The sequence below is a fragment of the Argopecten irradians genome, chromosome 1 (assembly GCF_041381155.1).
Source record: "Argopecten irradians isolate NY chromosome 1, Ai_NY, whole genome shotgun sequence".
Classification (NCBI taxonomy): Eukaryota; Metazoa; Mollusca; class Bivalvia; order Pectinida; family Pectinidae; genus Argopecten; species Argopecten irradians.
Window position 1 is genome coordinate 58,611,774 of NC_091134.1, and position 24,498 is coordinate 58,636,271.

The window sequence follows — 24,498 nt, forward strand, 5'->3', positions numbered from 1 at the left end:
CAACATGTATTGAATTTCTTTCTTTAAGTGTTCTTCTTTCAAAGGATTGACACGGTAAGGATGTTGCTTGACAGGTGGCGCATCGCCTACATCCACGTCATGATAGATAGCATCTGTTTTGCCTGGTGTATCCGGAAACAAATGATTAAACTCAAGTATCAAATCTTTCAGTTCATTGCGTTCCTTTTCTGATAGATGACACAGTTTCTTGTCCAAGTTCGCGAGCACATCTGAATTCCGTAACTTAACACCACAGTCTAAACCTACATCTTGTACACCACCATCTAAGTCTAATTTACAAATATCAGCTGTACTTTCACTTTGTGATGGTACAGAGGCCAAAGTAGCAATAGGTTGAGAGGTCTTGCTCTCTTCTCTATCTACATATTTCTTAAGCATATTAACATGACATAATTGAGTTTTCTTGCGCCTCCCTGGAGTTTGTACAATGTAGTTAACATCATCAACCTTTTTCTCAACAAATATAAGGTCCAAAATATCTAGCTTGCAAAGGCTGACCCGGTATTGGTAATAGAGCCAAAATTTTGTCACCTGGATCAAAACTTCTTGCACGGGCATCTTTATCATACCATGTTTTCATTTTGGTTTGAGTAACGGCCAAATTTTCTTTTGCCAGTTCACATGCCCTTGTCAACCTTTGCTTAAAGTTAGACACATACTCTAAGAGATTAACTTTAGAATCTTCGTCCAAAATTTTGTCTTTCAAAATTTTCAAAGGACCACGTACAGTATGTCCAAACACAAGTTCAAAGGGACTGAAGCCAAGAGATTCTTGTACAGATTCTCTAACGCCAAACAACAACATGTGTATACCTTCGTCCCAATCTCTTTTGTTTTCAAAACAATAAGATCTCATCATATTCTTCAATGTTCTGATGAAAACGTTCTAAAGCACCCTGAGACTCTGGATGATAAGCACTAGACTTATACTGCTTGATCTGGAGCTGGTACATGACTTGTTGAAAAATACCAGACATGAAATTTGAACCTTGGTCCGATTGGACAGCTTTTGGAAGACCAACCAATGTAAAGAATTTAACCAAAGCCTTGACTATGTTAGGGGCCTTAATATTTCTGAGTGGAATGGCTTCAGGAAAGCGTGTGGAAGCACACATAATAGTTAAAAGATACTCATTCCCAGACTTAGTTTTGGGTAGAGGACCTACACAGTCTATAATGACTCTACTAAATGGTTCCTCAAATGCTGGAATGGGGTGCAAAGGTGCAACAGGGATTTTCTGATTAGGTTTCCCTACCACCTGACAAGTATGACAAGACCTACAAAAATCAGCCACATCCCGTTTCAACTTGGGCCAAAAGAAGTGATCTAAGATCCTGTTATAAGTCTTGGTCACACCTAAATGCCCTGCCATAGGTACATCATGAGACAAACTCAGAATATCTTGCCTATACCTCGGTGGGACAACTATTTGATTGACAACCTTCCAGTCTTCCTCGGGAGACACATCAGGGGGGCGCCACTTGCGCATCAACACACCTGACTGACGGAAGTAACAAACCGGGACTTTCTCAGCCTCTTCCTCACTCAAAGCCCGATTACACAATAAGGAGATTTCAGGATCTTTCTCCTGTTCTACTATAAGCTCCTCTCTAGACAAAGATGATTTACTCATCATGTCAGACAAAGAAGTACCCTTGTTAGGAACAACTCTATTACTATCAAAGTCTACAGGATTGCTCAAAAGATCACACTTGCTCCCGACATCCTCTATATCATGAGCCAAGAAAGTGTCACCTAACCCTGGACTATAATGATCCTCAACTACTGCAACATCAGAAACCTTCTTACTCATTGAACGAGTTACAGCACAAGAAGGGAAAATACCAGGAAATTCCTGTTGAATAGACTCAGCATCATCTGTTTTATCAAGGATACTGGACACTAAGGGATCTACCCTAACTTTCTCTCCAGCCAAGTCATTGCCTAAAATGAGCGACACGCCCTCTATGGGAAGTTCCGGTCTAACACCAATGGTGACAGGCCCAGTAACCAAGTCTGACTTTAAATAAACACAATGGAGAGGCACATTAACAAAACCTAACTCTACACCTTGAAGCAAAACACTACTACCAGATGAGGTCTCCTCAGACAAAGGCACTACGCCATCTAATATCAAAGAATGAGAAGCCCCAGTATCGCGCAAAATCTTCACAGGTTTCAAGTTGGTAATATCACTAGTAAGTGAAACAAAACCTTCAGAAATGAAGGGAGAGTACTTCTCCAAGACACTATCAGACTCTGAGCTCTTAATTTCAACAGACACTTTAGAATCTTCCACAATATCACTAAGTTTCTGACTAGGCTTTGACATAGCTAACACAGAAGGAACTGACTGTTTACGCCTTTGCTCCTTACGCTGGAGAGAATAACATTCAGACATAGTATGCCCTACTTTCTTGCAGTAATTACAAACAGGACCAGAAGGAGACCCCACACCTGCCCTATGATCTGTTTTAGAATCAGACTTAGTCTTATCACCTAATTTAGGTTTGTCGTTAGAAGGGCCACTAAAGGTTGGGTTCCTAGGCTGACCAAATTTACTAGTACCTGTGGTACTGTTTTTGTCTTGAGAACTGTTTTTAACAAATGAGCCTTTGTGGGTGAGAGCGTAATCATCAGCCATTGTAGCTGCTTCACTAAGTGTTTCAACTTTTCTCTCATCTAAATGAGTTTTTATGTTTGTGTGGACACAACGTTTAAACTCCTCTATCAACAATAATTGCCTCAATTTACCGAAATCGTCATCAATTTCTTTAGAATCACACCACCTATTAAATAATTGTTCCTTTTCTCTGGCAAATTCTACATGAGTTTGTTCATCTCTCTTTCTCGAGTTTCGAAATTTCTGGCGGTAAGCCTCAGGAACTAACTCATAAGCTTTCAAAATAGCTTTCTTGACTACTTGGTAATTTGAAATATCATCAACAGATAAAGAAGAATAAATGTCTCTAGCTTTACCAATCAAGACACTCTGAAGAAGCATTGTAAGCTTATCTTCAGGCCATTTCATACTATCAGCTATTTTCTCAAAATGTAGAAAATACTTGTCAACTTCTTTCTCTTGAAAAGGAGGAACTAACCTAATATTTCTACTGACATCAAAACATCTGTTTCCTTGTAAACCCCTAAAAGTTGGATTACTTGAACCGTCTTGAGAAGCTAGCTCTAATTCTTTAATTCTAAGTTCTGTTTCAGCTTGAATTTTCTGCTTCTCTAGTTCTAACATCTGATCTCTCTCGATCTCTTTTTCTTTTAATTTTCTTTCCATTTCTTTTTCTCTTAACTCTCTTTCTTTGTCTATTTCTTTTTCCCTTAACTCCTTTTCTATTTCTCTTTCTCTCATTTCTTTCTCTATTTGTTTCATTTTCATTTCATTCTCTATTTGTTTCATTTTCATTTCATGTTCAAGTTCCATTTGTCTAATTTGGATTTCTGAAGTGACTGTTTCCTCTATACTATCCAATGCACTAGAGTCAAATTTGCCATTGTCAACAAAATATCTTATAATTACATTCCTAATTTCAGCTTTCCTCAAATTAGTTTTGATAGTAAGGCCTAAATGTTTACCCAATAATAGTAAATCCTTCTTACTAACTTGCAAAAGAACTTCCAGGGATGGCGCTTTAACAAACTGTTCTACCTGCATAGTAGTCATGTTAATCTAGCTGTTGGTTTCAAATGTAAACTCCAAGTTTTTACACAAATTTTGAAAATTTCTTAATTAATTTTTCAAAGTTAGATTTCACAAATTAAATATCGATATCCCGGACGAGCCCCCAATTTCTGTTACATGAACGAATAACAGAAAGGAGAAACCAGCAGCTAAATTCAAAACACAATTTAATTATATATACAATATTATACAGAGATGGTTTACAATATCTAGAGTAATTGGTGGTGGTACAAGAGTAATACGATGATTTAAAGTGTTACTTATCTGTATGCGAATGTCCTGGTATAATCCTTGATCCTTCTAGGTTTCAAATTAACAATAATCACAAATCCACAAGGAAATTGAATGTCCACCGATGATTTGTAAAGTTCCAGGCAATATGAATAAATCCACACAAAGTGTTGTAATAATCCACAGATAAAGTCACAATAGCTCTCCCAATAGAATCTTATATGGCGCTGTACAATTTTTGATATGTCTTATTACAGGTCTCATTACAGTTCTGATTAGCCTTGGGCAGCTGGAGTATATATAGCTAAACCGTAATTCAAGAATATTGGAGAACCTCCTACTTCTAGAAATATCTAACTAAAAACAGTAAACAAGTAAACACACATAACTTTCTGGAAATAGATCATTCTAGATCTCTACCTAAAATCAACATGTTTACAAACATATTTGTTTATACATGATTATATTCTAGAAAGTTCTATAACCTAAATCAATGATATGACCTTCATAGGATGTATTGATAAAAAAAAAACTATAGGAGTTATCTCCCTTATCTCATAACTACATGTATTTAGTGTCATACATAACAACACTGAGTTTCGGTATCGCGTGTGCAGTTGGAATCTGCGCATGGCGGATGTACACAGACTCCACACCCGACAAGGAAAATAATAGTGCGAGAGTACGCTTGCACTCATAAAATCATCATACTGAAGTTTTCATAGTTCTCAACGTCCGATGAACAACGCTTATACAGTAGCTTATATTGCTGTCTAAACAAAAACACCGCTCTTACATATATCGATCATTACATCTTTGTATTTGTAGCTCCGACGCTGTTTAAAATGTTTCATTTCTCATTCAAGACTATATAACCGGCAGAAAGGCAAACCTGTCTGTCTATCATTCGCTATATGTTTGACGAAAATGTCAACAAAATCGGCGTCTTAGAAACTTCCAGTTTTCAAGGTTGCGTGGGAACCTTGCCTTAGAAACTTCCAGTTTTCAAGGTTGCGTGGGAACCTTGCCTTAGAAACTTCCAGTTTTCAAGGTTGCGTGGGAACCTTGCCTTAGAAACTTCCAGTTTTCAAGGTTGCGTGGGAACCTTGCCTTAGAAACTTCCAGTTTTCAAGGTTGCGTGGGAACCTTGCCTTAGAAACTTCCAGTTTTCAAGGTTGCGTGGGAACCTTGCCTTAGAAACTTCCAGTTTTCAAGGTTGCGTGGGAACCTTGCCTTAGAAACTTCCAGTTTTCAAGGTTGCGTGGGAACCTTGCCCAGGTAAAAAATGCCATGATCTGCTTTATTGGTCCATATAACAGATGGCAGCACGTGTAATAATACATGTAATAAGATATCTCATTCTGTGGGGAAATTTTATATATCGTTTTATACAACATTTTTCTTTTCCAATCAGTGTTGACGTGGCACAATGTTATAAGTGGATGGATACAAAAAGGACAAAAATAGTATATAGTTTACTTCAGGACATTTTTTCTGTTAATATTGTTTCATCTTAACTTTTATGGTTAATTTATCTGAGATCACATAAAATTCACCATTTTAAAACCCCTTTTACATGACAAAACAGTTTTCTATTGCATGTTAAAATAAAAATAAAAAGTATGAAAATGGTGAGTGGAACCCTATTACTTTTTCTCATTTTTCAGTGCGAGCACATTGGAGGAGCACTTTTTATGAATGGGATTAAAGTTGTATTTTATTACAATGATTAAATGTGCCATAGTTTAAGTTGGTCCACTGATGCACTCTATGACAAAAAGTGGATTTTACTGAGAGAAAACGCCTCCAAAAAACTTACACAATTATACAACTTTGTAGCCATTTGATTAATTATATACAGCAATTAATTGACTTCTTTTCACAAAGATCATTTATATCTTACATGTAAGGCATAGTCATGATTTTTGGTTTTTGAAAATGGTCGCCATTAGGTCGAAACAGGCTGATAAGCGCCATACCTCTTTCAATTTTAAGTGCAAAAGCACAAATTGCCAATGTATATTTATAAACAATATGACGGAGGGCACTTGATATTATTGTTTATGATCTAATATGTGGTTATACAGCACACATATATGGATATACCACTTAGGAAAAGTCTATACATACAAGGAAATATAATACATCATCAAATGTTCCAAGAAATATTAACCAAGCTATATGTATCAACAAACAGATGCTAATTATCATACTCTGAGAAGGTGCTGCACCAATCAATGCTGATGTTTCTGAATTGTTCAGTACTATAATTAAATATTCACTTCATCTTGTAACTATTCAAAACCTTGATTATCACTGCAGTATCTTTAGAAATGAGAGAGACACAGACATCTGATGACTTTTGAAAAGGATTTTTCTGCATGTCCAAAACAATGATGCAGTGGTCACTACTGGTGCTACTGGTCAATATTGTGTTGGTCACTGGAGAACATTATCAGAGGATTCCACAGGAGTACATCCATATAAAAGGTCAGTATCATAGTCAGTATGTATCATGGTCAGTATCATAGTCAGTATGTATCATGGTCAGTATGTATCATGGTCAGTATGTATCATGGTCAGTATCATAGTCAGTATGTATCATGGTCAGTATGTATCATGGTCAGTATGTATCATGGTCAGTATGTATCATGGTCAGTATGTATCATGGTCAGTATGTATCATGGTCAGTATGTATCATGGTCAGTATGTATCATGGTCAGTATGTATCATGGTCAGTATCACTAGTGTATGGATGATCAACGTTGTGGTTATCTCATCATAAGAATTTTAGCTTACTTAAGTGATGACCAATACATATTATGGCCATTTCCTGGTGACCTATTTGTGCAGTGAATTGGCCATTTATAAAAACATCCATCCAATTATAATGAAGACATGGACATTATAATCAACACTTGAAAACATATCGCCTATACAAAATGTATTGAAAAACACCTGTCCGATGTTTGACATTGAAGTCAAGGTCATCACATTGCTTTGTGCTTTGCAAGTATGTTGCAAGATTTCCTGAGATTGAGATTGCTTTCAGCTTAAAAGTCCTGCTCAGTCAAAAACCCAGAACATGCAGTGTCATTTATACACTCCCTTTATCTGCATGGAAGTTCAATCAATTGTATCCAATGTCAATATTTTTGGCTTAACATGTACATGAATGAGAATGAACAAAAGTTTCATTTAAAACCACAAGTCAACTTATCTGTGGAAATCTAACGATGAACATAATATGCTTATATCTTGTTATCAGGTGAAGACAATATAACAATTATCAAATTTGTGGTATGCAGTCCTAACAAGTATGAAGGTCAGACTATAGGTCAAGGTCAAGATGAATGTGAAGGTCAAGGGCTTTACCAAGTCAACAATTGCAGTTTGGAATTCAACTCAACATCAACTGAGCTTTTCTTCACCAATACTGTAAGTTAAACTCATAATGTTGATAGTTTTTAATTGTTTTATTGTAAATACTAACATTACCTACAATGACATGTATCCTTATTTAGCTGGGGTTGTGGTCGCTGAGAGGTAAAGGTCAATATTACCAACTAACCACTAAGTGGGGGCAGTACTCTCCCGGGCTGTTAATAGGCCATAAAATATGTACAAACAAATTCATTGACTGTGACCGCAAAATGGTCATCATTGAAGCTATAGAATTCCATTTAAGTTTTAAAGTTTATTTTAGTGAAAAATATCATGATTTTTTTTTCTGTCTATGAGTGAACTACATGAATGATTTCCCTTTTAGACAAGTAACGTGACAGGAGGAGACTGGGAGGACACAGTCCTGTACTGGACACTACTGGAGATGTCTAATTCTAACAGTACCATACAAATAAGGCCTGGTTCCCTTAGCCTTTCAAATCTCATCCTCAAAGGTATCAAAATTTCTAATTTTTGTGCTATGATCGATATCACTATTGATATTTTGTGAAAGTCTCACAATTGGAAAATTAATATGTTTTTTTAATGATCAAATATGTGAAAATCAAGAGGCTGTAACGGTCATCTGACTAACTTGGCAATAGTCATATAGGAAATTCATTTGATATGGTGTCAGGGTAGCCATCTTCATTTAGGGATCAACCTCAGAGATGTAACAACACTTTGTTGAAATCATATCAGGATGATTTCAGCCAGGTTTTAGCCAAATCACACCAGTAGAACTTGAGAAGAAGTTCAAAATATGTTTTCAATATGGCGGCTGTGGCGGCCATCTTGGATTTTGGTTCGACCCAAAAAATAACAGCACTTGGTCAAGACCATGTCAGGATAATTTCATGCAAGCTTCAGCTAAACCGAAGTGGTAGGACTTGAGAAGTAGTTCAAAATGAGAAAAGTTATGCACGGCAGACCATGACGTCCTGACCCTTCGGGTCAAATGACCTTAATACCCCATCTGATATGCTGTCACTATCTACTGTGAAATCACCAACTGCAAGCATACCCAATTAGGAGTAAAAGTTATCTAGAATTTGTGCAATTATCCTCATGACTACATTTATGATACACACAGAAACACAAACCAGTACAACCATATGTTAGAGCAGAATTTCTCCAACAAAACACGCTAAAATAAGATTACAACTGTAAAAAGTCATTTACATCATCCCGGTGATTTCACCACATACAGAGTTGTGAATGAGATCAGACATGAATGTCAATGACAGACTCTAAACCTGGTAAGTACGTGATACATGTACATGTACACAATTGCTGACCCCTTTAATTGTTCACTAACATGAGTCACCTAGCTATCCTATACATTTTGTTAAGATAGCCCAGTAGTTCTGATCAATTCATATTGCATCCGATTGATGATATCTGAGAGAGAAATATTTATATGTACAAGTGCAATGTATGTAAGAATCTAATGGTTAGTGTATATACTTCCAAATATGGTGTATCCCTCTTGGAGAGCGCCATTTTGTTGTATAAATATAAAGGGTCATCAAAATACTGTAACACATCAGCTTTTTGTGTGGACAACTTTTTTTTTTTGTGTGTGGATGCTATGGAACCAAAGAAATAATATTTCTATCAACAAAACAGTCCAGACCACAAAAAAATGTATCAACAAAACAGTCCAGACCACAAAATAATGTATCAACAGAACAGTCCAGACCACAAAATAATGTATCAACACAACAGTCCAGACCACAAAATAATGTATCAACACAACAGTCCAGACCACAAAAAAATGTATCAACAAAACAGTCCAGACCACAAAATAATGTATCAACAGAATAGTCCAGACCACAAAATAATGTATCAACAAAACAGTCCAGACCACAAAATAATGTATCAACACAACAGTCCAGACCACAAAATAATGTATCAACACAACAGTCCAGACCACAAAATAATGTATCAACACAACAGTCCAGACCACAAAATAATGTATCAACACAACAGTCCAGACCACAAAATAATGTATCAACACAACAGTCCAGACCACAAAATAATGTATCAACAAAACAGTCCAGACCACAAAATAATGTATCAACAGAATAGTCCAGACCACAAAATAATGTATCAACAAAACAGTCCAGACCAAAAAATAATGTATCAACACAACAGTCCAGACCACAAAATAATGTATCAACACAACAGTCCAAACCACAAAATAATGTATCAACAGAACAGTCCAGACCACAAAATAATGTATCAACACAACAGTCCAGACCACAAAACAATGTATCAACACAACAATCCAGACCACAAAATAATGTATCAACAGAACAGTCCAGACCATAAAATAAAGTATCAACAAAACAGTCCAGACCACAAAATAATGTATCAACACAACAGTCCAGACCACAAAATAATGTATCAACAGAACAGTCCAGACCATAAAATAAAGTATCAACAAAACAGTCCAGACCACCAAAATAATGTATCAACACAACAGTCCATACCACAAAATAATGTATCAACACAACAATCCAGACCACAAAATAATGTATCAACAAAACAGACCAGACCACAAAATAATGTATCAACACAACAGTCAAGACCACAAAATAATGTTTCAACACAACAATCCAGACCACAAAATAATGTATCAACAAAACAGACCAGACCACAAAATAATGTATCAACACAACAGCCTAGACCACAATATAATGTATCAAAAAAACAATCCAGACCACAAAATAATGTATCAACAAAACAGTCCAGACCACAAAATAATGTATCAACACAACAGCCTAGACCACAAAATAATGTATCAACACAACAGTCCAGACCACAAAATAATGTATCAACAAAACAGACCAGACCACAAAATAATGTATCAACACAACAGTCCAGACCACAAAATAATGTATCAAACACAATCCAGACCACAAAATAATGTATCAACACAACAGTCCAGACCACAAAATAATGTATCAACACAACAATCCAGACCACAAAATAATGTATCAACACAACAGTCCAGACCACAAAATAATGTATCAACACAACAGTCCAGACCACAAAATAATGTATCAACACAACAATCCAGACCACAAAATAATGTATCAACACAACAGTCCAGACCACAAAATAATGTATCAACACAACAGTCCAGACCACAAAATAATGTATCAACAAAACAGTCCAGTCCACAAAATAATGTATCAACACAACAGTATAGACCACAAAATAATGTATCAACAGAACAGTCCAGACCACAAAATAATGTATCAACACAACAATCCAGACCACAAAATAATGTATCAACAAAACAGACCTGACCACAAAATAATGTATCAACACAACAGTCCAGACCACAAAATAATGTATCAACACAACAGTCCAGACCACAAATTATGTATCAACAGAACAGTCCAGACCACAAAATAATGTATCAACAAAACAGTCCAGACCACAAAATAATGTATCAACACAACAGTCCAGACCACAAAATAATGTATCAACACAACAGTCCAGACCACAAAATAATGTATCAACACAACAGTCCAGACCACAAAATAATGTATCAACAAAACAGACCAGACCACAAAATAATGTATCAACACAACAGTCCAGACCACAAAATAATGTATCAACACAACAGTCCAGACCACAAAATAATGTATCAACACAACAGTCCAGACCACAAAATAATGTATCAACACAACAGTCCAGACCACAAAATAATGTATCAACACAACAGTCCAGACCACAAAATAATGTATCAACACAACAGTCCAGACCACAAAATAATGTATCAACACAACAGTCCAGACCACAAAACAATGTATCAACAAACCAGTCTATTCCACAAAACAATGTATCAACAAACCAGTTAACATATCAACATATATTCCATGTTATCCTGTATGAAAGTAAACAATATATTTATCGCCAGAGAAATTATGAAAGTCGGAAATTTCATTACCCCTTCTCGGGAGAGTTTAGAAAGAGGTCACGTAGTAACGGTAGACACATGGTGTTCTTGGTAACGACATTAGAAGCTATGATCAATATTTATTTGAATTTTTATCAAAAGGTTCTTAAACATTACTGCCCATCTTCACTTCTATTTAGTCTTATTTCTGTAGGATTTTCCTGTTTAACTATAATAAACTTTGTTTTTTAACTTAATTCACTTTCAGGAGTTTTCACCTTTGACCTACACTGTGGGACTAGAGATGAATTAGAAATAACCGAGATGTCACCAGTGATAACCCAAGTAACTCAAGAGTTCAACTGGTATATCAAAGGTAAGTCATTAATGTAGAGTTATCTGCCCTTAGCTGATCATTGGGTGATACCAACAGAAATGTACAGAAATACTGATTCAGGTTAAATTTGTTGTCAAGTTGGCATTCACGAACCAGTAACAGTGACATCTGAAAAAGTTTTTATGTTTATGCAGAAATTTTAAAATTAGAAGTTAAAGTAGTTGATCTTGGAAGTATTTAATGATGAACCACATGTGGATTTTGAATGTAAATGTAGCTTTTGAAATCAGCAATTGTTTTTACTTTTGAATAAATTCCATTAAAATTTTTGGTGGGACAAAACCTTTATACTTAAATGCAATATTAATTATAGACTTAAACTTAATGTAATATTATTATAGACTTAAACTTAATGTAATATTATTATAGACTTAAAACTTAATGTAATATTATTATAAACTAAGTAATATTATATGACTTAAACTGAATATTATTAAGACTTAAACTTAATGTAATATTATTATAGACTTAAACTTAATGTAATATTATTATAGACTTAAACTTAATGTAATATTATTATAGACTTAAACATAATGTAATATTTTTATAGACTTAAACTTAATGTAATATTATTATAGACAAAGAGGAGTAAACTGTGAGAAGTCTCCAAATATTACATAAAAATACAATATTTGTTTTTTATTTAATATTTACAGGAGTTCTGGGTTTGATGAACCTTGTACAGGCAATTGGTGTGATCATATACTGCGGCTACAGAAGGTATGTTTACAAATAAACTCACTTAAAGTTATATGTGCCGTATTTTTCATACTCACGCATCAAGATGAGCTTTTCATATGTTATTTATTACCAAAAGTTACCAACATTTTGAGAATTACAGTATTTTCAATGCTTACGTTTTAATTTTACAAGGACATATAAGAGCTGAAAATGATTTTTGGCAGTACAGAGGACTCCACATAATCGAATAACGGTTATTTGAATATTTTGGTTATTTGCATAAAATTCTGCGGTCCCGATTTTTTCCCTTCTCTTTGTTTTTCAACTCTGTGTATTTGCATAGACTTTTACATGACCTCCGATTATTTGAATAAAATATTTGGGAAATTCTAAAAAATAAAATCGAATATTTTTCAATTTTGCAATATATTTTTAGCGAAATTCGCCAATATATGTTTCAAGATACTTCGCTTTTACTAGAAATCATCATGGTGACAGATTAACGTTATCGTATGGCTTGTTATTTTATGCATGAATCTGCAAAGGTATTCGACGCTGTTACGATTTACATCAGCAGCGGCTGATCATAACTTTAGTATAATCACTGACTCAAACATCTAATTAAAGCATTTGCTCTTTCAAATATGTTTATTTATTAACGTAACATACCTTAGTTCGCGATCGGTTGGAGAAACCATGCTTCCTTACAACAATTGCCATTCATGAGTAGTCTCGCTCAACCAGAGTCTTGTTGACTACGACGGACATGTGCGAATCAAGCGTCTCGTTGAACGAGACATAAAAGCATGCAAAGTTGGCGTGCAATGACTACCGCAAGTTTCGTACAGTATGTAGGATACAAAAGATACTTGCTACATGTACGTATGTAGGATACAAAAGATACTTGCTACATGTACGTTGTTTCATTGCTACTTGAATATGCATTAATTTCTGAAATGTTATCAAGCTATTCGCCGTATAGATCAACAATACAGAGAGAATTCTCAAAACACATTTAGGTCCACCTGCCGCCATTTTCGAATTCATACACATGTGTAAAAACAACACTACTAGTTGATCGGCACTTTGAAGTTTAATCACGATCGTAAGTTCATTTTGCCATGCAAATGTACATAAATTTCTTTATTAGAACAATTTAGGTTCAGAATTGTAGACACAAATTCAATCCTGTTTAGTTATTGCATTTGATATCGATCGTTTGTTTAGCTGTTTCTCATATATTCACGTGTCGATCTAACGTAAACAAGAATCTAATATTGGAATATTTTTTGTTATTAAACAATTAAAATCTATTTACGACTTCGAAAATAATCACTTGTTGTTCGTTTTAAGTGTAAATAATTTACATATTTATCAAGTAAACGAAACGATATCTATTTGCCTGTTCACATACATATGTGTGAGGTCAAACGAAGGTGCAAAATGTCATCTCCGCCTATTCGAATACTCCTGTTATTTGCATATTTTCTTCCGGAAAATGACTTATTCAAATAAGCGGAATCCTCTGTACTGCCAAAAATCATTATATGTACATCTATAGTGAAGTGAAATGAGTACATGCGGTCGGACCATAAAGCCAAATCGTGGTCTACAATTTCATTTAGCATTTTTATAATGTTATGAGTCATTATAAAGTGATTTCTGCAGGTATGTTTCCATATAAACACACATAAGGCATAAAAACCAACAATTTTACAGTACTTAAATTCTGTGTTGAAACTAACGTTTGTCAGACATCTGGAACCATTTGAATGATTTTCACGGCTTAATTCATCAAACCTTACGGTTTTCAATAGATTAATGAAGAAAAAATAACATGTCAAAATTTTCATCCAGTTACGGCAAATATAATATTAAGGATTAATGTCACTATTTTTTAATTTCACCGAAGTATGAAAAACATTTTGTTTGCAAAATGTGTGAATACGCGTAGTAAACAAAATATATTTCATAACCTGATGAAATTAAAAAATAGTGACATCAATACTTACAATTTAATTTTCCAGGCTATTTGATAAATTTAAGTATGTTTACACATAGATTCCATTGGTTTTCCAAGTGGAAAGGAAAAGGAAGAAACTTTAACTGATATTTATAACTAGGATGGTGAATAAAGATGTTCAATTTAAATTTTGATTAAATTTTGAATTTTGTTGTATTCTTTACAGAAGGAAATCAAAATTAGTGCAACTTTCAAGTTTGACTGTTGAATCTAATTCTCCTAAAAAGAATTGCTGTAAAAGGGAGTATAAAGAGTTCTGGACACTTGGACATCTAAACAGAGCAAACAAGAGGACCTCAAAACCACTGACAGAGGAACGACCAAATGAAAATTACACAAGAAATAGGCTTTCTTCATTAACAAGGTCTATATTTAAGAAACAAAAGTGTCAAAAACATCTTTATGTCAATGAAGAAGAACTCAGAAACATGGGATGGAATCCTAAAGAGATGAGGCCAGGGTCAACTCAAAGTGCTGAAAGCTATGTCGATATGAGCAACCATCCATGTAAAAAACCCAACTGTTCAGATGCTGACCTAAAAGGTGAACAATTAAAAACACAAACCCTAAAAGCAGGCCCATGGACCTGAAGGATACAAGTATACCACCTCACTCATCAGTAGTATACTCCTGTACCTAAATAAGGAGATTCCAGGCCTGAATCTATCTGTGAGGTCACAGGACACTCATGTACAGTCATAATAAAATTTATAAACAAAATAACCCATAGGAGAAAATCATGTTTTTTTTCCAGTGTATTTATGGGTTTATACCCTCAGAGACTGATGAAATAGTAATTTATATGCAATGACCTTGAGACCATTTTACAGGATGTCACCTTATAGAGGTTGTTTCCTTGAAAAGGATGTATGAGTGTGTGTACAATAATGAATCATAGTCCCTGTTATATTACAGTTCAAAGAACAATCGGGGAAATCTACTTGTATTTTGTGTGTATTATGTGATTTCGTATAAATGTGCTGTAATGTTTGCCAAATCATCTCATGCTTATGTATGTGAATAAAAATATACCATTCCATCCATCAGTTGTAAAGGCTAAAAAATTTTATACATGCACTATCAAATCTCTGGTAATCTTTGCTCAGTTGATACTTTCATGATTTCATTGTTTTGGTATATATAAATAATAGGTAAACTGTATACATTAATTTTTCTAAAACCAAATTGTGAAATTTTTGTTTGCTGCAATTTTCCCAATTTAAGCAAAACTCGTGAAAAAAACAGCATTACTGTATGTAGAGATTTAGTCCAGGTTCAAAAAAACTATTGTCACAACATTGATCCTGATAATTCACAAAAGATAGACGATAGGGAAGAAAAGAGAACAGATAGGATGGGGTTGCTACAGTCGTGTCAAATATATTTTGAAAGTTATCTCCCATGCACCATTATAAGAAATCTTTTTGATGTATTAAAATACTATTTGGTTATATTATTAAGACTTTATCTTTATCAAATGTGAATTCTTGTTTTGTCTTAGGAGAAGAAGTTACACAGAATTTGAAACTTAAATGTACAGTGGGTCGACTCTGGCCCTGTATCATTTATGAGAGTAAGGTTAAGCAAATGGTAGTATTGATTCAATTATCAACAGTTTCTGGAAGGATAAAATCATTGTTATTAAACACTGTTCTTTTTCTACTTTTGAATCCATTCCTTTAATCCATGATATTTTTCAAATTAAATCTTGAAAACACTATACCTCCTATAAAATTTGGTCTTTATTTCATCTGCTGCTCAGGAGAAGTAGCTTTCTCCTTTTGAAAAAAGAAACTTGGGAAACACCAGGAAATAATGATTGGGCATCTGTATTGTATAAATGCCTGGATCCCCGCTGTGATACATGTCCTGTTTTATAAAATAGATAGTAATGAAACAGATATTGTATGCAGCATGCTTTACCAAGGTCACTGCAGACAAATGTAATGTTTCCCTCTCAGTTAACAAATTGACGCTATCATAAAACATTTTTAAACATTCTGGCCAACATGACTTTATGGTATTTATCAGAGAAAAAATTGATATGATGTCAAGATGTGTATATAGCGGCACAATATATGAGTGTGGAGGTAGTTATTGGGGGTATGACGAAAGGTGAAATAATAAAAGGGGGTAAAAGGGGACAGAGAGATGAAAGAAAGTATAAGGAAGGGACAGACGAATGAGAGAAGGTATAAGGAGGGGAAAGAGAAATGAGAGGAGGAATAAGGAAGAGACAGACGAATGAAAGAAGGTATAAGGAAGGGACAGAGAAATGAGAGAAAATATAAGGAAGGGACAGAGGAATGAGAGAAGGTATAAGGAAGGGACAGAGGAATGAGAAAAGGTATAAGGAAGGGACAGAGGAATGAGAGAAGGTGTAAGGAGGGGACCGGGGAATGAGAAATTAGGTATTACATGGAGACAATTAAAGGAATAAGAGACGGTATAAAGGGGTAAGATTGCATGAGAGGGGTTATAAGCATCACAATAGCTACAACAGACAGATGATGGTAGAGATAGATTCTGTTGGACACACGCCAATGTTTGATACTGCTGTACTACAAAAAAGATCATCAACAAATCTTGGCACTATCTATCACTTACGTTTTACTACACTTCTTACTACATCTCACAAAATCTGGCAGGACACCAACCAGGCACAAGAAAGGGTAACTACCACCCTCATAATCTATTGGGTACCACACAGGGTAACTACCACCCTCATAATCTACTGGGGTACCACACAGGGTATCTACCACCCTCATAATCTATTGGGTACCACACAGGGTAACTACCACCCTCATAATCTACTGGGGTACCACACAGGGTAACTACCACCCTCATAATCTACTGGGGTACCACACAGGGTAACTACCACCCTCATAATCTACTGGGGTACCACACATGGTAACTACCACCCTCATAATCTATTGGGTACCACACAGGGTAACTACCACCCTCATAATCTACTGGGGTACCACACAGGGTAACTACCACCCTCATAATCTACTGGGGTACCACACAGGGTAACTACCACCCTCATAATCTATTGGGTACCACACAGGGTAACTACCACCCTCATAATCTACTGGGGTACCACACAGGGTAACTACCACCCTCATAATCTACTTGGGTACCACACAGGGTAACTACCACCCTCATAATCTACTGGGGTACCACACAGGGTAACTACAACCCTCATAATCTATTGGGTACCACACAGGGTAACTATCACCCTCATAATCTACTGGGGTACCACACAGGGTAACTACCACCCTCATAATCTACTGGGGTACCACACAGGGTAACTACCACCCTCATAATCTACTGGGGTACCACACAGGGTAACTACCACCCTCATAATCTACTGGGGTACCACACGGGTAACTACCACCCTCATAATCTATTGGGTACCACACAGGGTAACTACAACCCTCATAATTTACTGGGGTACCACACAGGGTAACTACCACCCTCATAATCTAGTGGGTACCACACAGGGTAACTACCATCCTTTTAATCTACTGGGGTACCACACAGGGTAACTAACACCCTCATAATCTATTGGGTAACACACAGGGTATCTACCACCCTCATAATCTATTGGGTACCACACAAGGTAACTACCACCCTCATAATCTACTGGGGTACCACACAGGATAACTACCACCCTCATAATCTAATGGGGTACCAGACAGGTAACTAGCACCCTCATTGTCTACTGGAGAACCAGAACATTTAGTCTAGCTTATCAGAACAAGAGGCCCAGAGGGCCTGTATCGCTCACCTGGTTTGTAATGCCAAGTAATATTCTGGATACAGGTTCATTGTTTATTTTCTGAAGAAATTTGAATATTTACCTCTAATTCCCCTATTGGGCCCCACCATTCCTGCCCCCTGGGGGTCAGAGCCAAAATTTATACAAGCTCTGTTCCCCTTCCCCCAAGGATGTTTTGTGGCCAAATTTGGTTATAATCCATGCAGAACTCTATGACTAGTAGCGATTTATAGGATTTACCTTTATTTCCCCTATTGGGCCCCGCCCCTCCTGCCCCCAGGGGGTCAGAGCCAAAATTTATACAAGTTCTGTTCCCCTTCTCCCAAGGATGTTTGTGGCCAAATTTGGTCACAATCCATGCAGAACTCTAGGACAAGTAGCGATTTATAGGATTTACCTTTATTTCCCCTATTGGGCCCCGCCCCTCCTGCCCCTGGGGGGTTAGAGCCAAAATTTATACAAGTTCTGTTCCCCTTCCCCAAAGAATGATTGTGGCTAAATTTGGTTACAATCCATGCAGAATTCTATGACTAGTAGCGATTTATAGGATTTACCTTTATTTTCCCTATTTGGGCCCCGCCCCCCTCCTGCCCCCGGGGGGTCAGAGCCAAAATTTATACAAGTTCTGTTCCCCTTCTCCAAAGGATGTTTGTGGCCAAATTTGGTCACAATCCATGCAGAACTCTAGGACAAGTAGCGATTTATAGGATTTACCTTTATTTCCCATATTGGGCCCCGCCCCTCCTGCCCCCGGGGGGTCAGAGTCAAAATTTATACAGGTTCTGTTCCCCTTCCCCAAAGAATGTTTGTGGTCAAATTTGGTTACAATCCATGCAGAACTCTATGACTAGTAGTGATTTATAGGATTTACCTTTATTTCCCCTATTGGGCCCCGCCCCTCCTGCCCCCGGGGGCTCAGAGCCAAAATTTATACAAGTACTGTTTCCCTTCCCCAAGGATGCTTGTGGCCAAATTTGGTTACAATCCATGCAGAACTCTATGACTAGTAGCGATTTATAGGATTTACCTTTATTTCCCCTATTGGGCCCCGCCCCTCCTGCCCCCGGGGGGTCAGAGCCAAATTTTTATACAAGTTCTGTTCCCCTTCCCCAAAAAATGTTTGTGGCCAAATTTGGTTACAATCCATGAAGAACTCTATGACTAGTAGCGATTTATAGGATTTACCTTTATTTCCTATATTGGGCCCCGCCCCTCCTGCCCCCAGGGGGTCAGAGCCAAAATTTATACAAGTTCTGTTCCCCTTCTCCTAAGGATGTTTGTGGCCAAATTTGGTCACAATCCATGCAGAACTCTAGGACAAGTAGCGATTTATAGGATTTACCTTTATTTCCCCTATTGGGCCCCGCCCCTCCTGCCCCCGGGGGCTCAGAGCCAAAATTTATACAAGTTCTGTTCCCCTTCCCCCAAGGATGCTTGTGGCCAAATTTGGTTACAATCCATGCAGAACTCTATGACTAGTAGCGATTTATAGGATTTACCTTTATTTCCCCTATTGGGCCCCGCCCCTCCTGCCCCCAGGGGCTCAGAGCCAAAATTTATACAAGTTCTGTTCCCCTTCCCCCAAGGATGTTTGTGGCCAAATTTGGTCACAATCCATGCAGAACTCTATGACTAGTAGCGATTTAAAGGAAATGTTGACGGACAGACAGACGGACGGACGGACGGACGGACGACGGACGACGGACGCCGCGCCATGACATAAGCTCACCGGCCCTTCGGGCCAGGTGAGCTAACAATATTCAGTCTAGCTTATCAGAACAACACTTAGTCTAGCTTATCAGAACATTTAGTCTAGCTTATCAGAACAATATTTAGTCTAGCTTATCAGAACACTTAGTCTAGCTTATCAGAACAACACTTAGTCTAGCTTATCAGAACAACATTTAGTCTAGCTTATCAGAACACTTAGTCTAGCTTATCAGAACAACACTTAGTCTAGCTTATCAGAACAACACTTAGTCTAGCTTATCAGAACAACATTTAGTCTAGCTTATCAGAACATTTAGTCTAGCTTATCAGAACAACACTTAGTCTAGCTTATCAGAACAACATTTAGTCTAGCTTATCAGAACAACATTTAGTCTAGCTTATCAGAACACTTAGTCTAGCTTATCAGAACAACACTTAGTCTAGCTTATCAGAACAACATTTAGTCTAGCTTATCAGAACAAGAGATGAAAATGGAAAAATCTGAAAAAGGCTGAACTTTTGGTGGAAAATTATATGATATTACATGTACCAGGAACCTATTTTCTGAAAGTCAAAAAGGCTGAAATCAGCCAATCGGCTGAACATTTTCATCCCTGCTTATAAGAACAACATTTAGTCTAGCTTATCAGAACAACACTTAGTCTAGCTTATCAGAACAACATTTAGTCTAGCTTATCAGAACAACATTTAGTCTAGCTGATCAGAACAACACTTAGTCTAGCTTATCAGAACAATATTTAGTCTAGCTTATCAGAACACCACTTAGTCTAGCTTATCAGAACAACATTTAGTCTAGCTTATCAGAACAACACTTAGTCTAGCTTATCAGAACAACACTTAGTCTAGCTTATCAGAACAACACTTAGTCTAGCTTATCAGAACAACACTATATAGTCTAGCTTACCAGAACAACACTTTATAGTCTAGCTTTATAATCAACAACATTTAGTCTAGCTTATCAGAACAACATTTAGTCTAGCTTATAAGAACAACATTTAGTCTAGCTTATCAGAACAACACTTAGTCTAGTTTATCAAGCAACACTATATAGTCTAGTTTATCAGAACAACACATATAGTCTAGTTTATCAGAACAACATTTAGTCTAGTTTATCAGAACAACACATATAGTCTAGTTTATCAGAACAACATTTAGTCTAGTTTATCAGAACAACACTATATAGTCTAGCTTATCAGAAAAACACTTTTAGTCTAGTTTATCAGAACAACACTTAGTTGTAGTTTATCAGAACAACACTTTATAGTCTAGCTTATCAGAACAACACTTAGTCTAGCTTATCAGAACAACATTTAGTCTAGTTTATCAGAACAACATTTAGTCTAGTTTATCAGAACAACACTTTATAGTCTAGCTTATCAGAACAACACTATATAGTCTAGCTTATCAGAACAACACTATTAGTCTAGCTTATAAGAACAACATTTAGTCTAGCTTATAAGAACAACATTTAGTCTAGCTTATAAGAACAACATTTAGTCTAGCTTTCAGAACAACACTTAGTCTAGCTTATCAGAACAACACTTAGTCTAGCTTATCAGAACAACACTTAGTCTAGCTTATCAGAACAACATTTAGTCTAGCTTATCAGAACAACACTTAGTCTAGCTTATCAGAACAACATTTAGTCTAGCTTATCAGAACAACACTTAGTCTAGCTTATCAGAACAACATTTAGTCTAGCTTATCAGAACAACACTTAGTCTAGCTTATCAGAACAACACTATTTAGTCTAGCTTATCAGAACAACACTTAGTCTAGCTTATCAGAACATTTAGTCTAGCTTATCAGAACAACATTTAGTCTAGCTTATCAGAACAACACTTAGTCTAGCTTATCAGAACAACATTTAGTCTAGCTATCATTTCTACTCAATTGGGCCTCTTAAATTCTCAAAAAACTGTGACTTTTTCCTAAATATGACAGCTTTCCTAAACCAACCCATAATTTTATAGAAACCAATGCAATTTGTTATGGCAATTTACAATGTGCACAGATATTAACACCAGAGTGATTCCACACAGTCCTCCTCTATTCTTTGATAGGTTATGATGATTGTCTTCATTTAAAATATGTTTGATATCATGTACTCTGTCCATATTATGAATTAACCATGTACATAACATACTACCTTGGCATATTCAAAAGTTATAAGGCTCGCTTGCTTCAATAAGTGTTCAATAAGTGTTCAATAAGTGTTCAATAAGATAAAATGATTAAATTCTCAATTTTGCTAATAAGAACATAACAAACAAGATTTAAGAAACAAATAACTGTGAGCAACAAACTCAAGTCAATTCCAAATATTTATTGAAATACCGGTACTACGCAGTTATGAAATGTGATCGTTCTTTGTCGTATTTCTAAATCTAGGTACGTAGCCGCAATTGTTTCGTCCTTAGCAACTCGTTGTTTCACAACAACGTGAGCAACTTGGCAAACAATGATAGAATTCACAGATGACGTCAACGACTTTGTAAAACATTCTGTGAACAATGTTTACAAATCAGAACATGCCTTGGAATGGACAATTTACATTGTCTATATCATCAGAACTTATCATTGTATGTTTCATCAACTGAAATCTGATTGGCCAATGTTTCTGCTAAGCTGATAGGCTAGCCCTAAAATAGGATTAGCCAATGAAAACTGTGCCTATGGTTAACCTTTTGTGAAAACTTGCCAATGGAAGACCCTTTGCAAGCATGAGCAATGTTCAGAACAAAATTTATTTACTAACTTTACAACAGTTGATGATTTTCACAGATAAATAATACCATTGTTGTATGTTTAACCTAGAGTGGGGCTTCAAGTCATCTCAAAAACAATAGAACATAAAAAAATAACCATAAAATTGACTAAACAACTCATAACTCAAGCTCAGTTTCTGGAACATTTTATATGTTCATTAATTATGTAAAGAAGATAACATATTAGCTACTGGGGACTACCACTAAGTGTGTCGGCCAGCGACCGTGGAGGATGCGTACCAAGATTGGTGTAATATGACCTGGCTATTGTTTGTAGTTGTGAATCTTTTGATCCCTGCGGCCTATTGTAATATAACAGTCCTGGGAATACACACGTCTATACCTATCATCTTACACTACTGTCTTTCACACAACACATTAATTCTGAAACAATACCACATTTCTTAATGTCCTCTTATTACACAACTTGTCACTAGAAAAAGACCAAGGATTACAGTAGAATATAAATAGTAGATTAAAAGACTTTGCAATTTGTCATTATTATCTGAATAATCATCATCTTTCTTGAAGCCGCTAGCGACAATTTAACATAAGTTATGAATGGATCTATCAAAATCCATATTTTTAATTGTCTATTTTTAAGAGAAAGAGAATATTCCCATTATATTTCTGTACTAAGAATTTAATGCAGTTTATAACTGTACAGGTATATCCAACTACATGTATCCTAACTTAATGAAGGTGAAAACATGTAGACTAATTCCTGCTGTATTTCCCCAACTACGCATTAAGTGCATTAAGTTGGGAGTCTGTACTTTGTAAAGATAGAAAACTGATAGAGAAAGACTGAGGAAAGCTACGATAGTTCAGGTGCCGAACATTATAAACATCCTCCTCCATCTGCTGGCTGGCTGCTGCTACTGGGTCACTATAGATATAGAGGCTTGGAAACCGTGGAGGGGAAGCCTCATCACTACAGCAATTAGCATTGTCTAATTAATACTCAGCATTAATTAGGGGGAATCAGCTGCTGGGACTGCCCTAACCCACAGGTAAGCTGTTTTATTATACATACATTTAGACTACAGAGAAGATGAAGACAATATTTAAATATGATTACTTTATCAAACCTTATCTTTTAGATGTTTATAAATCTGATAAACATTGATGACCTGATATATGGAGACCTGATTGTATAATGGCTTACACCTGGATGTATCAACATACATACTGAGTACATCAGCAACGGAGGTTTTGAAACACCAATTAATTATGGGTGTAAGCGTTCTTTTTATAGATTTATATTGTATAATGTAGCGGAATTGGACACATGATTGGCCCTTTTATCTATAAGTAGAACTTTAGCCTGGTGTAATTTGGTTAGTATAGTTATATATATACTCTGGCAAAGTTTAACTTAGCATCGACCATGTTGTAGACAGACAGGAGGAAGGAAGGGACAAGAAATATATATACTTTTACTTTTATCATTTTTTTTTCTAAGAAATATCCACATATTCCAAATAGCTTTAAAAAAAGATGGTTGCATGATTGCAAAGGGATTTGGATCATGTGTTGTTTACTTGGAGAAGAAAGCTTATGACTTTCTTAAGACAATATTTTATATTTTTTATTTGTTTTTTGTGTAATCAGCGAAAATCTTATTTATTAAATAACTTCTTTGCAATCAGGCCAATATTATCAGCCCTAAAGCTGCCATCCAACATTTTCACTTCAAACTTTTCTCCTAGAAATAAAAAATCACTATACATTGCAGGCAAAGACATTACTTTCACCTATAAGGTCTAATTTTTTAGGTAACACATTTCTAAAATCAGATTTTGTTATACTA

General features: G+C 36.0%; 3 protein-coding genes across 8 annotated transcripts in view; 2 read left to right on the top strand and 1 right to left on the bottom strand.

Moving 5' to 3' along the window:
* The window catches only part of LOC138336107 (activating signal cointegrator 1 complex subunit 3-like), a 332,564-nt gene that overhangs the window by 37,325 nt on the left and 270,741 nt on the right, over nucleotides 1-24,498 (bottom strand). The gene's annotated exons all lie outside the window — the stretch shown is intronic.
* Nucleotides 5,001-15,861, top strand: LOC138335424 (uncharacterized). Of its 2 annotated transcripts, none has more exons than XM_069284521.1 (6): nucleotides 5,001-6,437; nucleotides 7,216-7,385; nucleotides 7,722-7,846; nucleotides 11,573-11,680; nucleotides 12,358-12,421; nucleotides 14,572-15,861. In XM_069284521.1, exons 2-6 carry the CDS (start codon nucleotides 7,297-7,299, stop codon nucleotides 14,993-14,995), a joined length of 810 nt encoding a protein of 269 aa, XP_069140622.1. In that variant the 5' UTR covers nucleotides 5,001-6,437; nucleotides 7,216-7,296; the 3' UTR covers nucleotides 14,996-15,861. The 2 variants fall into 2 exon arrangements, with proteins under 2 accessions (XP_069140622.1, XP_069140616.1); XM_069284515.1 differs by having other exon boundaries at nucleotides 5,013-6,437; nucleotides 7,717-7,846.
* LOC138335395 (uncharacterized) overlaps nucleotides 23,501-24,498 on the top strand; it is an 84,045-nt gene continuing 83,047 nt past the window's right edge. For all 5 annotated transcript variants that reach the window (XM_069284479.1, XM_069284488.1, XM_069284473.1 and 2 more), the window contains exon 1: nucleotides 23,501-23,698. The gene's annotated coding sequence lies outside the window, so the exon portion shown is untranslated. The remainder of the gene's footprint in view (nucleotides 23,699-24,498) is intronic.